Source organism: Triticum dicoccoides, chromosome 2B (assembly GCF_002162155.2).
Source record: "Triticum dicoccoides isolate Atlit2015 ecotype Zavitan chromosome 2B, WEW_v2.0, whole genome shotgun sequence".
Lineage (NCBI taxonomy): Eukaryota > Viridiplantae > Streptophyta > Magnoliopsida > Poales > Poaceae > Triticum > Triticum dicoccoides.
In genome coordinates, this window is record NC_041383.1 from 459,727,223 (window position 1) to 459,743,041 (window position 15,819).

The 15,819-nt window shown below is 47.4% G+C and overlaps 1 protein-coding gene across 1 annotated transcript; it reads right to left on the reverse strand.

Moving 5' to 3' along the window:
* Positions 1 to 8,614: 8,614 nt before the first annotated feature.
* On the reverse strand, positions 8,615 to 9,996 carry LOC119367833 (CEN-like protein 2). Its single transcript, XM_037633229.1, has 4 exons — positions 9,696 to 9,996; positions 9,536 to 9,597; positions 9,199 to 9,239; positions 8,615 to 9,110 (listed from the first exon to the last, which is right to left on the reverse strand). Exons 1-4 carry the CDS (start codon positions 9,894 to 9,896, stop codon positions 8,893 to 8,895), a joined length of 522 nt encoding a protein of 173 aa, XP_037489126.1. The 5' UTR covers positions 9,897 to 9,996; the 3' UTR covers positions 8,615 to 8,892.
* Between the last annotated feature and the right edge of the window lie 5,823 nt (positions 9,997 to 15,819).

Below are 15,819 nucleotides of genomic sequence, written 5' to 3' on the forward strand. Positions count from 1 at the left end.
TCAGTGGTGGCATCCTCGGCGGCACCATCAGTGGTGGCATCAATGGGGTCATTCTCGGCGGTACCATCAGTGGTCTCAGGATCGGCTACTCCATCTGTCGAAGTCTTGCTCATTGGCTACTCCATCCATTCCAATGATCTTCCTTTTGCCTCTCCTCACGACAACACGACTGGGCTTTGGCGGGTCGGTAATGAAGAAGCATTGGTCCACTTGGGAAGCCAGTACCCATGGCTCATTTTTCGCGGTGACGTTTGCGCCCGCGGTCTTGGATTTGGCTTCGGGTATAACCATGGTGGTGAAATATCGGTCTTCTTTTAGGACGCTCTCGGTCCATCTGACACGGAACATCGGCACCTTCTCTCCAGCGTAGCTCAGCTCCCAGATCTCCTCGATCCTTCCGTAGTATCTGTCCTTGTCCTTACCGGTGTAGGATTCCATCATTACCCCGGAGTTCTGATAACCATCGCTCTTCATGTCCTTGTCCTCGGTGTAGAATGTGTAGCCGTTGATATCGTACGCCTCATAGGTCATCAGGTTATGCTCGGCGCCCTGTGACAAGGCGAATATGAGTTGTTCTTTCGCGGAAGAATCCTCATGTAAAGGGTACGACAGAAGCTTCTGCTTGAACCAACGCGTGAAACATGAGTTGTGCTCTTTGAGTATATCTCCGTCCGTCCTCTGTTGGCCTCGGTCATTGTACGTCTTCTCAATAAAGGTTTTGTGCTCTACCACCCAAGGATCGACCACGTCTATGTGTTGTAGCGCGACTAGGTTTGCTCTTTCAAAGTCGGTGAGTCGACCCTCGAAGTCGACATGCATTTCGCGGCGACCCTCACGGTGACCCCATCTAGCGAGCCTGCCGAGGTGCCTGTTGACGGGCAGACCAACGGGGTTCTCGATGCCTAGATAATTCGTGCAGTAGGAGATGCACTCTTCGGTCAGAAAGCCCCTGGCTATACTTCCCTCTGGACGTGACATGTTCCGAACGTATCCTTTGATGACACCATTCATCCTTTCGAACGGCATCATGCTGTGCAGGAACGTCGGCCCGAGTTGGATGATATCCTCCACGATATGGACCAGCAGATGCACCATAACATCGAAGAATGCGGGCGGGAAGTACATCTCAAGCTCGCATAGTATCACCACGATCTCTACCTGTAGCCTTCTGAGTTGCCTCACGTCAATCGACTTTCGAGAGATGACGTCGAAAAAGTTGCATAGGCCAAATAGCGTTTCACAGACGTGCGCGTCCATGATCCCACGGATTGCAACTGGAAGTATCTGCGTCATCAGCACGTGACAGTCGTGAGACTTCATCCCGCTGAACTTCTGCTTCGCTGGGTCTAGGTATCTGCTTATCTTCCCCGCGTAACCGTAAGGAAGTTTTACTCCTAGGAGGCAAGTGAAAAACTGCTCGATCTCCTCCTGACTTAGAGTGAAGCACTCGGGAGGGTAGTCATTTTCGGTCTTCTTGGCCTTTTTGCCTTTGCGACGACTTTCTGTGTCCTGTTTCGCCTCATCATGATCATCATCATCATCATCATCATTAGCGTGAAGCTCCTGCCTGATGCCCATTGATTTCAAGTCTGCCCTTGCTTTCGGCCCATCTTTGGTCCTCTCTGGCATGTTGAGCAGGGTACCAAGCAGACTCTCGCACACGTTCTTCGTGATATGCATGACATCAAGGCTGTGAGGCACACGGTGGATCTTCCAGTACGGCAAGTCCCAGAAAACAGACCTCGTTTTCCATACCTTCAGTAGCGGCTCTGGCGCCTTTCGCTTCTTTCCCGGCTCTGGCGTCTTTTGCTTCTTTCCCGGCAGTGGGCAGTCTTTTCAATTTTTCAACAGCTTGTCTATTTCCTCGCCGCTCCTCGTACACGGGCATTTTCGGGGTTCGGTTTTACCATCGAACAGATCCTTGCGTTTCCTCCACGGGTCATCGTCGCGAAGCCACCTTCGATGTCCCATGAACACGGTTTTCGAAGACCCGGGATCTCTATCTAGCTGGCGATACGTTGTGTCATCCATGCACCTTACGCATCCAGAAAATCCGTGGACTACCTGCCCCGCGAGATATCCATAACCGAAATAGTCGTGCACCATCGTGAGCAGTGCGGCTCTCATAGGGAAATATTCTTTCTCTGCGGCGTCCCACGTATTGGCTGGCATTTTCCACAGCGTGTCAAGCTCCTCTTTCAACAGCCCCAGATATAGATTGATGTCGTTCCCTGGTTGTTTCAGCCCTTCAATTAGCATACTCATGTGAATGTACTTCCTCTTCATGCACAACCAGGGGGGAAGGTTGTACATCCACACAAACACAGGCCAGGTGCTATGTGTGCTTCTCTGGCTGCCAAACGGATTGACTCCATCGGTGCTCGCGCCCAGCACAATGTTCCTTGGATCGTTCCCAAATTCTGGGTATTCGAAGTTCAACGCTTGCCACTGGCTCGCATCTTTAGGGTGACTCAGCATCTTGTCTTTTTATCTATCTCCGGATCATTTGCGTCATCTTCTCGCTTCTTCTCCTCCCTATCCGCGTGCCAACGCAGGAGCTTTGCTACCTTAGGGTCCGCGAAATACCGCTGCAGACGAGGAGTGATCGAAAAGTACCACACCACTTTTCGAGGAGCTTTCTTCCTCTTCTTGTATCGAGTGACGCCGCACACCGGACATATGGTAGACTCCGCGTGCTCGTCCCGATAAATGATGCAATTGTTCATGCACACATGGTATTTCACGTGCGGTAAATCGAGAGGACACATGATTTTCTTCGCCTCCTCCAAACTGGTCGGGCACTTGTTCCCCTTGGGAAGACGTTCGTGCCAGAATGACATGTTCTCGTCGAAGCATGCGTCGGTCATTTTGTGTTTTACCTTCATCTCCAGAGCCATGAGCGTTACTTTCAGGCGGGTATCCTCGGGCCTGCATCCTTCATACAATGGAGTAACCGCATCTAACTCAAGTTGATCCATCTTGGCTTTCTCTCGGGCGGCAGCTCTTGCGTTATCCGTCTGCTTAAGAAGCAGCTCTTGAATATGAGGGTCCTGCACCCAGCCCATCGATGGTCCAGCGTCGTCTGCTCCGCCGGCATCATCATCTTCATGATCATGCACGTCGTCTGCTTCGGCATCTTCCTCATCATCATGTCCTGTATCTTCTACATGATGACTGTGTACAGCATCACCGTCGTGATCATCTCCTGGGGATTCTTCGTCTTCTCGCCCGCCCGAGCCGCGGTGGTTGTCTTGCTGCCCTTCCTCATTTCTTGCCCGGCCCCCATGGATGACTTCGTAGTCATCTTCATCACCTTGCCACCGATAGCCATCCATGAAACCACGCAAGAGCAGGTGGTCCCGCACCTGCCCGGAATCCGGGTCCGCAATAAGGCTCTTCAGCTTGCATCTTCGACACGGACATCTTATCTCCGTCTCTTTCTTTTGAAGCATCTCGGCCTTCGCGGACCAAAAACCTATTTACGATGCCTTCGGTCATCGTGTGGACCATGGTCGCCTGCGGGGTAGAGCAAAACGATATTTTAGAACCAAGAAAAAATTTGGCATAATTTTCCCTAAAAATAGGACCAAAAAGAATGCTTAATGCCAAAATTCTTGCCGAAACGGAAATGAATCAACATTCCGGCAAAATATTGGCAACTATCGCATTTCAAATACCGGTACACCTCCAAACACAAACACATATGCAACACCACAAACATATGCAACACCACGAACATACATAGATCTAGCTAGGCCATAAAAAGTGCATGTGCACATTGTTGTAGGGAGAACAACATAAATATAGCTTCCCCCCTTACTTACCTATCAAAACAAGGTAATTTAACCACTTAATTTGAATGAATCTATGGTGGAAATGAGGTGAAAAAGAGGAGGCACCCGAGACAAGAAGGAGGCGGTGGAGAGAATAAAGTGGGGGGAAAGTGAGTGTGGGTAGGAGAGGCTGTCCAAAATATCTTGTTGCTGCCCACTTACTAATGGCGCACCAACCACAAATGCGTCATTAGTAATCCAGATTACTAATGGCGCACCTTCTGGTGGTGCGCCATTAGTAGTTTTGCAAAAAAAAAGAAAAAAACATACTAATGGCGCACTGCTCCAGAGTGCGCCATTAGTAGTTTTGCAAAAAAAAGGAATAAAAAATATAATAAAAAAAACAACATTAGTGGCGCACTTTCCGACAGGTGCGCCATTACTCGTTACAACTAGTAATGGCGCACTTCGTCTGGATGCGCCATTAGTATGTTTGGACAGGCGCACTAGTTCAAAAAATTTTTTGATACTAATGGCGCACCTTGGGCCAGGTGCGCCATTAGTAGTTTCAACACTAATGGCGTAGCAGAAGGTGGTGCGCCATTAGTATATACTAATGGCGCACCGCCTGTCTGGTGCGCCATTAGTGTCAATCCCATCTATAGCCCTTTTTCTAGTAGTGCGCGACCCTTTTCAGGCGATGGAGTCGCCCCTCTCCTCGGTGCCCACCATGGCCGCGTCTTCTCTGAGCACGACGTCCATGGGCGACGGGACCCTGCTCCTCGTCCTCCCCGACTTATCGTACACCGGGGAACTCGTACGCTGCGCGTTCGCCCGGAGGCAACGACGCCATCCTGCGTCACGGCGCCCTCCACGACCACGTCTTCTCCTAGCACGGCGACCAGGTGCTGCCCATGGCTGACGCGACCATCCTCCTTGTCTTCTTCAGCTAGTCGGGCGCCCAGGAACTCGTCCGCTGCACATGACCTATCAGTTGAAGGAGAGGTTCAGTTTTTATGTCACTAGCTCAGCACTGATGATGATTCACCTTGTTTAGCTCAATCCATATGATGCATTTTTTGTATGATTCATTTTCCCAGTCATTTATGGATTGCAGGAACTTTTTTACTTTGATGTGATGCTAATTGACCAATTTTCCATGGCAATTTTTAGAAATTATAGTTGTTAGCAAGTCAAAATATGTTTTTGCCATGTAAACACAAAATATGTTGCCATGTCGCTTCAACTTTTGCTGCCATCCAAAATCTAAATTATTTCTTACCATGGCAAAACATCATAATATGTTGCCATGTCGAAATCATGTTTCCGTTGCCATGGCAAGAAAACATAATATGTTTTGCCTTATTTCTAAAGCTACTTGTACTATTTCCATGCCAATTTATAGATGTTGTTCTCAATAAACCGTGGAAATTCTTTTGTAAAAATGCCATGACAATTTTTATAAATTCGACATGGCAATTTTCTGAAATTAATGTTAGCTAGAACTTGGCAGCTTGTTTGATTTTTTTTGCTTTTTGTATTGTTCCGGCAATCACAATTTGGAAAACAACTTTGTTTTACAACATGGAAAGAGTGTATGTCAGTAGCTTTTCAATTAGCTCATCTTTCTTCTGCTTGTATGCATGACAACAGCTCCTTGAACCAAACAATTTGGCATTCGTATTCTTTTATGGAGACCGTATGTGTTTATTAAATAGTTTCACCATGGCAAAGATAGAGTACATTTTGTCATGGCAAATCAAACCAAAATTTGCCATGTGCATAAAAGTATTTTTGCCATGGAAGAACAGCGTACATTTTGCCATGGCAAAAAATAGAGTAAAATTTGCCATGGCAGATCAAGTTAAAATTTGCCATGTGAAATAAAAGTGTTGTTTTGCCATGGAAAAAATAGAGTAAATTTTGCCATGGCAAATTAAACTAAAACTTGCCATGTTAGTAAAAGTATTTTTTGCCATGGCAAAGATTCTTTTTTACCATGTGAATAAAAGTATGTTTTTGCCATGGCAAAAATAGAGTAAATTTTGCCATGGCAAATTAAACTAAAATTTTCCATGATAAATTAAACTAAAATTTGCAATGGCAAAATAGAGTAAATTTAAACTAAAATTTGCCATGTGAAAAAAAGTATTTTTGCCATGGCAAAATTAGAGTAATTTTTGCCATGGCAAATTAATCTAAAATTTTCCATGTGAATAAAAGTATTTTTCTCCTATAATTTTCGCCATGGCAAAAATAGAGTAAATTTTGCCATGGCAAATTAAACTAAAATTTACCATGCGAATATAAGTGTTTTTGCGATGGAAAAAATAGAGTGATTTTTGCCATGGCAAATTAAACTAAAAGTTTTCATTTGAATAAAAGTATTTTTTTCTATGGCAAATTAAACTAAAATTTGCCATGTGAATAAAAAGTATTTTTGCCATGGCAAAAATAGATAATTTTTGCCATGGCAAATTGAACTAAAAGTTGCCATGAGAATAAAAGTATTTTTTGCCATGAAAAAAATAGAGTAAATTTTGCATGGCAAATTAAACTAATTTTTTCCATGTGAATAAAAGCATTTTTGTCATGAAAGAGTAGTGTAAATTTTGCCATGGCATTTTTCTATTTTTGATTTGCTAGTTTATGTGTAATTGCTAGCTTTTTAATCCCTGGGGTCTCTGTGTGCTTACGCTGGGCCTTTTTTTGGCCCATTTTCTCTAACCTAGACCTATCGACAAGGTTGCTCGTGAAGGGATTCTCAAAAAAAGAAAAAAGGTTTCTCGTGAAGGAGGGGTTCGGGCTGGAGTGTTTCCGCATCGAACGATTCTATTCAGTAGATCGCCCTCCCAGATCGAATGTTTCGTTCGGTCTGGCACCTGCCCAGACCGAACGTTCGGCCCTTATCGAGGTCCAATTAAAATTACCTTTGCATGTATAAACTAGCTAGGCATATCCAGAAAGTACGAGAAACTTAATTAAGGCTTAGGCGCATATGCTAATGATCTAATATTGCCAAAAAAAACGACCAGAAGGGTGCGGGGGTTCGGATGAGCTCCCGCGACTAGGCGACTAGGGTTCCCCTTCCCCACCTCCCGCCGCCGCCGGCCCTTCCGCCGCCGGCCGCCGGCCCGCGCCCCACCTCTGGCCCCTTCCTTCCTCCCCTCTCCCCCGTCCGGACCCGCCTCGCGCCGCCTCCCCGGGAGGTGGCCGGGGCGGCGCTCGTGCCCCTCTTCCGCGGGCCCCCTCCTTCCCTTTTTCCTCTCGCTGCCGCCGGCGGTCGCCCCCGGCGCTGGCCCGGGTGGCTCTGGCGGCGGCGGGCCTTCCCTTTCCTGCGCGCGCGTGCTCCCTTCCCGGGGAAGGGAGGCAGCAGCGGTGCTGCTCGGCGTGGCTGCGGTCCGGCTGCCCTGCGGCGGCGGCCGGCGGTAGGCGTGGTGTGGGCGTCGCTCCTTGGCGGCGGGGCGACGTGGTGGTGCTGGGTGGCCTCGTCGAGACCCCGGCCCAGATCTGGACCGGACGGGCCCCATCCGGGTCCTAGCGGGCCGGCTCCCCGGTGTGGCCTCGTTGTCTGCGGCACGGTGAGGAGGAGGAGCAGCTCGAATATGGGGCGTCGGCGTCGACGACGTGCCGGCAGCAGCGCGAAGGCGGGAGCTTTACGGGCCCACGAGGGCTCGACCGGGCCTGTGCGACCATGGGCCTGGTGTGCTCCTGCTATTGCGTCCGGACGGCTACCGTCGCGGACGATGGAGGTGGGGCCCTCCCGCGTGCCGACGATGCTGATGCCCTAGTCCCGGCTCTGATTCTTCGCCACGCTGTCCTCACTCCGCGGTGCCGTGGTGAGACGGCGTGGGGGCCTCATGTCCGCGTTGGCGCAGGGTAGTGGTCGGTCTGGTGGCTGGATCCGGAGCTCCCGAGGTGCGGATTGGGATCGGGGGAAACCCCTGTCGCCGTGTCCGACACCGGCGCGGTGACGCTTGTGGGCGCCACCTGACCTTCCGGGAGGGCGTCGGGGGCTATCCTTCCTCTCGCCTCGTCGTGTACCGGGGAAAATCCTTGGCAGTAGCGTCGTCATCGTCGCGATCCTTCTTGGAGGTGTTGATAGGTGCCGGCGCTCCGGAGTCTTGGAGCCTAGTGGAAAATGCTGGTGGGCGCAGTGGTCGCGAGGCTTCTTCGTTTTTGTTGATCCGCCATTATCGGCATTTGTTTCTTTGTTCTTTCTCTGTCTTTTCTTTTGGGCGTGACTGTGCTGCTTCCGCCCCAGCCCCTATCCCTGTATGGTTCGGTTGGTTGCTTTATATACAAAGCGGGGGGAAATCCTTTTTCGGCAATATTGCCAAATCGACCAAAAGGGTCACCCAAATGATGGGGAAAGGGGGTCAAGAACTGATGCCTCTTCTCATCAGCAGCCATTTTAACATTATAAAAACACCCACACATAGTAGATACGGCAAAACCTAACATATTACACACAATCGAGGCATATACATAGCAATGCATGTCTTGTCATACAGAAAAGTTTGGAGCAGATGGAGAGATAATGGTTACAACCTAGCTACATAGCAGGTTTGAAGGATCGGGTACAAGCTGGTACACTGCAAGCTATAAGCTGCAGTGAGCTAGCAGCGACACATGCATGCACGCACATGACAAAATAGTAGGTTACTACTAGTGGCTGGGCCATGGCCATTGTCTTTTCCTCCTTCCACTACCAGACATGTCGACGGTCTTCAGCTATCAATCTGCTTCCAAAGTCCCAGTCAACACTAGTATGCATCGATCTCTCAGCCCCCAACTGTGTTGCCACTTGCCAGCACACTGCATCGTGGACGCATATAACCTTCGTCTCCACAAATAGGAGCTGAATCAAATTCACACTAGTGGTAGATGTAGGTTGCACGTACACTGGTTCACAGATCAACTAGTAACTAAATTGACCGAAGAAAAAACTGAACAGTAGAAAGACTACTGGAAACAGCACACACAGGACGCTCACAAGCAAACTCTTATTGGTTGGAGATATATGTAGATGGTAGCTAATGGTAGCTATAGGTTGATCCATAGGCTTGTTGCATGCGCCATGCATGCAAGAGAAGAAGGGTTGGGCTGATTGTTTCCGTCAGCGGCGGCGTGCCGCTGTCTCCCGCTGCGCGTTGAAGTAGACGGCAGCGACCGGGAGGCCAAGGTCGTTCTCGTCAGCGAAGCGGCGCGTGTTGAAGTAGTCCCTGGTGGAGGGAGGGTTCATGGACTGCCGCTTCTTCTGTTGGAACAGCACGAAGGTGAACCTGTGAATGCCAATGTTGGGCTTGGGGCTCTCGTAGCTCACCACCTCCCTTCCTGCATGCATTCATGTGTTTATTCAGAGAAATTAAGGATGGGGCCAATCAGCAAAAGCTAAAGCAAGTCATGCATGAAAAGGACTTACCAAAAGAAGCATCTGTGGTGCCAGGAATATCATTGACGATCCTGCATACACAAGTCAGAATCTGATCAAGCATGTTTTTATGCATAGCTGGTCATATAAATCTGACTGTTTATATTCACTAAACAAAAACTGTCAAGTTTTATGTCCATAGGAAAGCTCCTAATTGATCACCAGATAAATTAATTTGGTCTTAAACATGTAGCTCACTTGGACTGATATGTATGTCTTTCACGTTATAGAGATTTTTCCATGTTATGCTGAGCTTATTGGTCTTTATAGTCATGATCAGGCTTTTTGATTGCTCGAGTACTGTAAACTAGCTTGGGTTAGTAATTACCAGTGGAGATGCTCCCTCAGGTATGGATCACTAGGCCCTGGCACATCTGGGTCCGTCATGACCTGAAGAGCGACAACACCCAGTTATCAGCTGGATGTTACACTAGCTAGCTTTGTGTACAGATGAGATGGCCGGAGAGGAGAGGAGAGGAGGGGCAAACCAGAGTGAAGAAGGATCTCATGTCGCCGCCCTGGACCTCAATGCGTGGCTTGGACACGACCGCCGACGGGAAGAACTCGTGGCCATTGAACACCTGCTTGTTGGAGCTGTAGGTCACCGTCATCTTCACTGTGGGGTTAAAGTTGTCGATGACCTCCCCGATGACCTTTCCAACGACGAGAGGCTCCAGCACCCTAGCCATGGCTAGCTACCTAGCTTGAACTGAAAAGTTGGTGATGATCGATGACAGATATCTACAGCCGGCAGGGTAGCTAGTAGAAGCACGAGAGGAATGAGGTAGTATAACCTGATGGTTGGTGTTGAGGTTGGGTGGCGTAGAGGCTCTATTTATAGCTGTGGAGAGCCGCGAGGTGAGTGAGCTGTGTGTGAGGAGGGTGAAGTTTTAAAGCTAGATTATCACTAGGTGATGTTTGATTATTCCGTCCTTGCGCACTATAAAACTGGGGCATACACCTTAAAAGGTTTCAAACCTGAAAACTAGCATAAGTCTGTATATTTGTGATAGGTGGGTTATGGAAGAAGTTTGTTCGAGTTAATAATGCACAGAATCCCCACATTTGGTAAAAGAAGAAAGCCTTATTGCCATGTATGCGCCTACAAAGTCCCAAGCTGAGGTAGATCAATTGTACCATACAAGTTCCCGAAACAGTTCATTGATCCTTCCGCAGCACATATTTAGAAGCCGCACTGTTTGAGCGCATTGACAATTGCTTAAAGGCCTTTTTCAAAATTGTCTTAGTGATGATTGAGTATGGCCTACACCATTAAGTCTAATACTATGTATTTATATCTATGTCAAAATGCTTCGTTTTTCTTATTTTTCACTTGAAAATGCATGCATGCATATAGTTTAATTCTATCCAGTCAAAAGAATATATATTTGGAAAATTATTTGTTGATCTGTACTGGAATATTTTTGCAATACTATAATTTTATTAGGTATTGCAATTATATAATGAGAAAGCGCAGTAGTGAGTGCAGAGCAGGGAGATATGGTGCTCCAACTCTGCGCTCAAACGTGATTGACACCAAAGCCCAAGGGGTGCAAAAACAGACTGCGTGCGCTCCACTGGTGTCCCTCTGTACCTGTCTCGAGTTTGCTCCTATTCGCTCTTGTTGGGCTTGGTGTTTGTAACTGTTATTGGATAATTTCTGATCTTATGTACTCCATCCGTTCACAAATATAAGATGTTGTATTACCTCTGTACACTAGTATAAGATGTTTTTGCAGTTCAAAGCATCTTACATTAGTTTACTGAGGGAGTAACCTTTTTGTGAATCAGATGTACTACCTCCGTCCATAATATAAGAACATTTTTTACACGAGTGTAGTGTCAAAAACGCTCCTATATTACGAGATGAAGGGAGTATATAGCTACGGTTTTGGTGTGTTAGTTCGCCCATTTCAATCCGTATGCAGTCAATATTGCAATACTGAAAACATCTTGTATTTGTGAATGAAGGGAGTAGTTTTTCGAAATTGTTATCTGATTGTCAATTTTCATGTCTGGCATTTTGCGGTAAGTACTTTTATTTATGTCTGGATACTGCGCACTGGGCCAGCTTTGTACGTTTACTGCCAATTGTTGTCGTACACGGTACACAGACCAAACAGTGATGTGATTGCCGCGGAGGGTCCAGCTAAACGAAAACAGTTCATTCCCATGTGCATTTCATTTCACGTGGGTAAACAACGGCGGGATTTTTTTTTCTGAAAAACTTTCGATTTATTCATCGACTGTCAAGGCAGTAGAAAACACTAGTAGAAGTAAAAATTACATCTCGGTCCGCAGACCACCTAACATGACTGCAAGCACTAGAGCGAATCAAAGGTGTACTGCCGTCATCACCCCTTTGTCATCGGAGCCAGACAAACCTTTTGTAGTAGATAGTCGGGAAGTCGTTATGCTAAAGTTCAATAGGAACAACACGCTAGAACAGGAGCTGCCATCAATGAAGAAAAGAATAGATCGAAATAGTCCAACCTAAAGACACACGAATGAATCTCAAGACAGGTCAAAGTTTGCTGCCCGTCCGCCAGCTTAATTATGCTAATTGTCATTGCTCTTTCCGTCCATTCTTTTTCAGTTATTTAAGCATTATACTGTGTGAATTCTCTGCGCCGTACCATTTCACTTTTGGATTCCACTAAGCTTAAACAAAGCGTGCCAACCTAGGAAGGATAAGGCGGCATTCTGATTTGATGGCTGCCGAGCTGGGCAACTCAGCAGGAGATCAAATGACGGGGTTACCCTTTTCGACAATGCTTTAAATAAATAGTTTCATTCCCAATTTATTTTAGTTATGTTTATTCTTGCTTGAAAATGTATCTCCTGCTGAGCAACCTAGTGGGGATATTTCGCCCTTCTGGCTGTTTTAGACTCTGTTCGCCACGTTTATACAGAGATGTATGAAGACCCAGGCTTTTCCTCTTCACCGTGGTTTTTCTTGTGTTGATTTAGACACATGTGCCTTGGACTTGGATTTTTCTTAACAGTTCAGAGATGGACATAGTCTCTATGATTTTGTAAGTGGCATATCATCTCCTTTATTCACATTTGTGGTTGTGACGTGGAATTCCTTGTTTCCCTTTTCTCAACCGAACAGAATTCCGGCCGGATTATATTGAATAAGCAAAATGTTGGGCTATTTACTAAAGGCTGTCTACAAAAATTCTCCATACGATTCCGTCGCAAAAAGATAGATTCTCCACACGATTATCACAGTTTGAGTTAAACACGTAGCGCCTCTGTTCTTACCTCCTTTTGTCGTGTCCATGCATTGCGGTTTGGTAGATAGTGTTGCAAAGAACATTCTATAAACAGCATTGCATCAAGATGGACTTGCCACTATTGATGATTTAATTATTCTCGTGACAGTTGTGAGGTTGTGTGCTGGGTCTCTTTTTCGACTACATAACAGGGTGGCCTCTCGTCAGCCCAACTTGAAGGATCCTCTATTTCGTAGCTTTAGTTTGCACTAGACTTGTATTTTAGTTTGTTATAGTAGCTTTGCAATAGACTAAGTTAGGTTCTCCTTTGTTTCCAGAAATGGAGTGTCCAGGTTGGGTCGAGCACATGATCTTTGCCATGCTAAGGCCTCCGATCTGCTTCTTTTGCACTCTGAAAATAAACTCCAGTCGGCTTGCTTGGATGGAACCTGCTACCTGGGCGACGGTGTCCAATAAGCCGCTCGTAGTTGCAGCCTTGTCTAAACAACTCCAAGACCTGGCTTGTACTTTTCTAAAAACATGTTGGATGTTCGTGCTTTGCTATAAACAAAAAATCCCCCGCGTGCTCGGCTTTGTTATGCACTCAAGTTGAGCTTTGCTGTGAGTTGTGACTCGTCTCATGGTTTGTGCGGTGCTATTTATTTGTTATAATATTTTTTTCGAAGATCTCTACCTTTACATTAAGAAGAAAAGAATTCGCCAGTTTACAAGGAAAACCGACCGAAAACCAGTACAACAAAACTCACACTAGTCCCAAGCTTGCATACCAACGAGCTGACGAAACGACAGGGTTGCCATCCTATCTGCGACCAGGACCTGCCACTCCGGCTTACAAACCTTAGCAACGCACACAAGCCGGCCCTGAGGCCGCACTCCACACGAGCCGATGACTCTGTCGTCCACGCGACCAAATCGGACACTCAGCAACACAGAGATGCTCTTCGGAGCCGCAGCTCTGACTTCCCCACCGGCGCTGAGGTCGCTAAATTTTATAATTTATAATGACTTTTTTCTACATATAGTATTAGTGGGCAAATAGAAGCGGCGTCGGCACCCATAATAGAAAAGCCATGGCTTCGCTCACCATGCTTATGTCGTGGATCATTTGGAATAAGGTAAATGTTCGGATGATCCGTCAAAAGAGCGCCCCACCACTAATATTGCTCAACATCATCATGTGCGAGGTGAAGCTTTGGGTCACTGCCGAGGCGAAGAAACTAGGGTCAATTTTTTCTTGTGCAAGAATTAGCATTCATGTCGTATTTGTGGTTCACTTGTAACGAACTCTATCATGTTGAGTAGTAATGGATAAAAAAAAAGACTATTGTCAAGACAACATTAGTTGATATTGGTTTGTTAATTTTCCGTTTTGAGATAGTTTGTTTAATTTTTCTATATGAGCAGTGTCAATTTTTTTTTTACAAACGATACTTTACTTATTCATCGGTGAGAACCAATATATCAGATACAATAAACTAGACCACCTCAACCGCGGGGTAGAAAATCTAACTAACTTAGCTATTTCATGGGCAACCTGATTACTCTCTCTATTACAATAAGCAAACAAAACATGATTAAAGTCCTGAATCATATAGTAGCAATCATCAAAGATAGCTCCCATCACTGAACTCGGTCTTCTTTCAAGGCCTATATGAGCAGGCCGGAGCTTAGTTAAGGCCAATATGGCCATGGCTTCCCAACAAAGAAATTCTTTAGATTAACTCCTTGTATATGGCACTATTTGGGCCAAAACAGACATAATGCATTAATACTCTCTTTTTTGACAATCTGATCCACTAATACTCTTGATTATCCCCATCGACTATGTTCAAGGCTCATCTAGACCCATCTCAAATCTTATTGAAGCCCCGCCACCATATATGTAACTAACGCTCATAACTCATCACAGATTCAGCGAAATAGTACGACAAGGAGGAACCTCCTCCCTCGTGCGGCGACACCGTGCCGCACCGGGGCAACCCCGTCGGCCGCCTCCATTCGCCACTAGCGACCCCCACCTCCCGCCGTCATCGCCGAGGGCGTCGCAGGCTAAGCCTGCGGGTCGCAGCGGCGGCGGCAATCCTCCTCGGCTCGCGATTGGATCTGGGTGGCGGCGTTCTACTTCAGCCGGATCAAGGGCGGTGCCGCGAGCCGGCAGCGACCAGGGTCGGCGTGCTGGAGCCGGCGACGGTGAGATATCCGCGGCGGCGATTAGGTGCCCGATTTGGGCCCAGATAGGCTTCAACGAGCCACTCCACATGCTGTCATGCATCTCCGCTGATCCGGCGACGTCAAGCGGCTTCTGGGCTGGACCTGTAACACGAAGACGCGGGGGCTTCGGCCCTGGCGCAATGGTGGTGGCCATCTCCTTCGCTGGAGGTGGTTGGCCGGCTGGTTGTGGCATCTCGCATCCAGTCCCGGCGTTGAGTGGGGGCGATACTGCTGGTGAAAATAGTGCTATGACTCCGGTCATGGCGGCGATGGCGGCGTTTTCACGTCGTTATCTTTTTGAAGATATCGCCACTACAACTACCGTCGACTTGCTTGCGCTGCTCCGGGTGAGAACCTAGACCCGGTTTCCCGGTACGGATGATGGCGACGCTGGAGGCGTCGCTCTCCCTTATGAGGGCATCGTTTTTGGTGCAGCTGCCGAATGGGGGAGACAAGTGGTGGAGCGGTGTTTCATTTACCGCATCGAAGACGACGGATCTCGGCAGCGTGGCGCAGCAAGGTCTTGGCGGCTGATGTGTGATGATGGACGCGCGCAGGGAGGTGGCGTTGTTTGGCGCCGTGGTGGCGTCGATGGCAGTCCTGGCAAAGTCGATGCGTCTGTACATGCTCTGAAGATGGATCGGTGGATGATGGCGGCGGCGCCCTCTAAGGGTGCACCAGACCGGTGTGACCCAGTCCCGGCATTGTGGCCTGACTGGGCCATCCGACTTTAGATGTTAGGCTTTGGTGCGATGTCTATTTGATATTTGGCTTGGACATTCGGCACCCCTTCATTCAGGGGATAGGAGTAGCGACAGGTGTTGCCAAGTTGGTGGCTTTAGGCTTACTGATGTATTACTTTGTAAGGTCTTTGTGAATAATTAATAAAATGGTTGCATGCATCCTCCAGATGTAGAGGCGGGGTATATCCTCATTTTCTAACAAAAAGAAAAAAATCACTAAGGAAATTAAAGTCCGATTTAATTAAACAACAATGCGTTAGGGAAGCTTCCAGAATATATTGTTTTGGTTTCCCAGGAAAAAAAGAATATAATGTCTTGGTGACACGCTTAACACGACTACGTCGCCCATCTAACTGGAGGCTGTGCTTCCTGTCCGTGCTTTGTCATTTTTAAGAGCACTAGGCAACTGCCCGTGCGTT

What these genes read in the sequence shown, in the direction of transcription:
- LOC119367833 (XM_037633229.1), bottom strand. Translation starts at nt 9,896, where the DNA reads ATGGCTAGGGTGCTGGAGCCTCTCGTCGTTGGAAAGGTCATCGGGGAG. An exon ending in TGAGATCCTTCTTCACTCTG is followed by an intron (nt 9,598 to 9,695) that starts GTTTGCCCCTCC and finishes GTCGCTCTTCAG; the next exon opens with GTCATGACGGACCCAGATGT. An exon ending in CTGAGGGAGCATCTCCACTG is followed by an intron (nt 9,240 to 9,535) that starts GTAATTACTAAC and finishes TTGTGTATGCAG; the next exon opens with GATCGTCAATGATATTCCTG.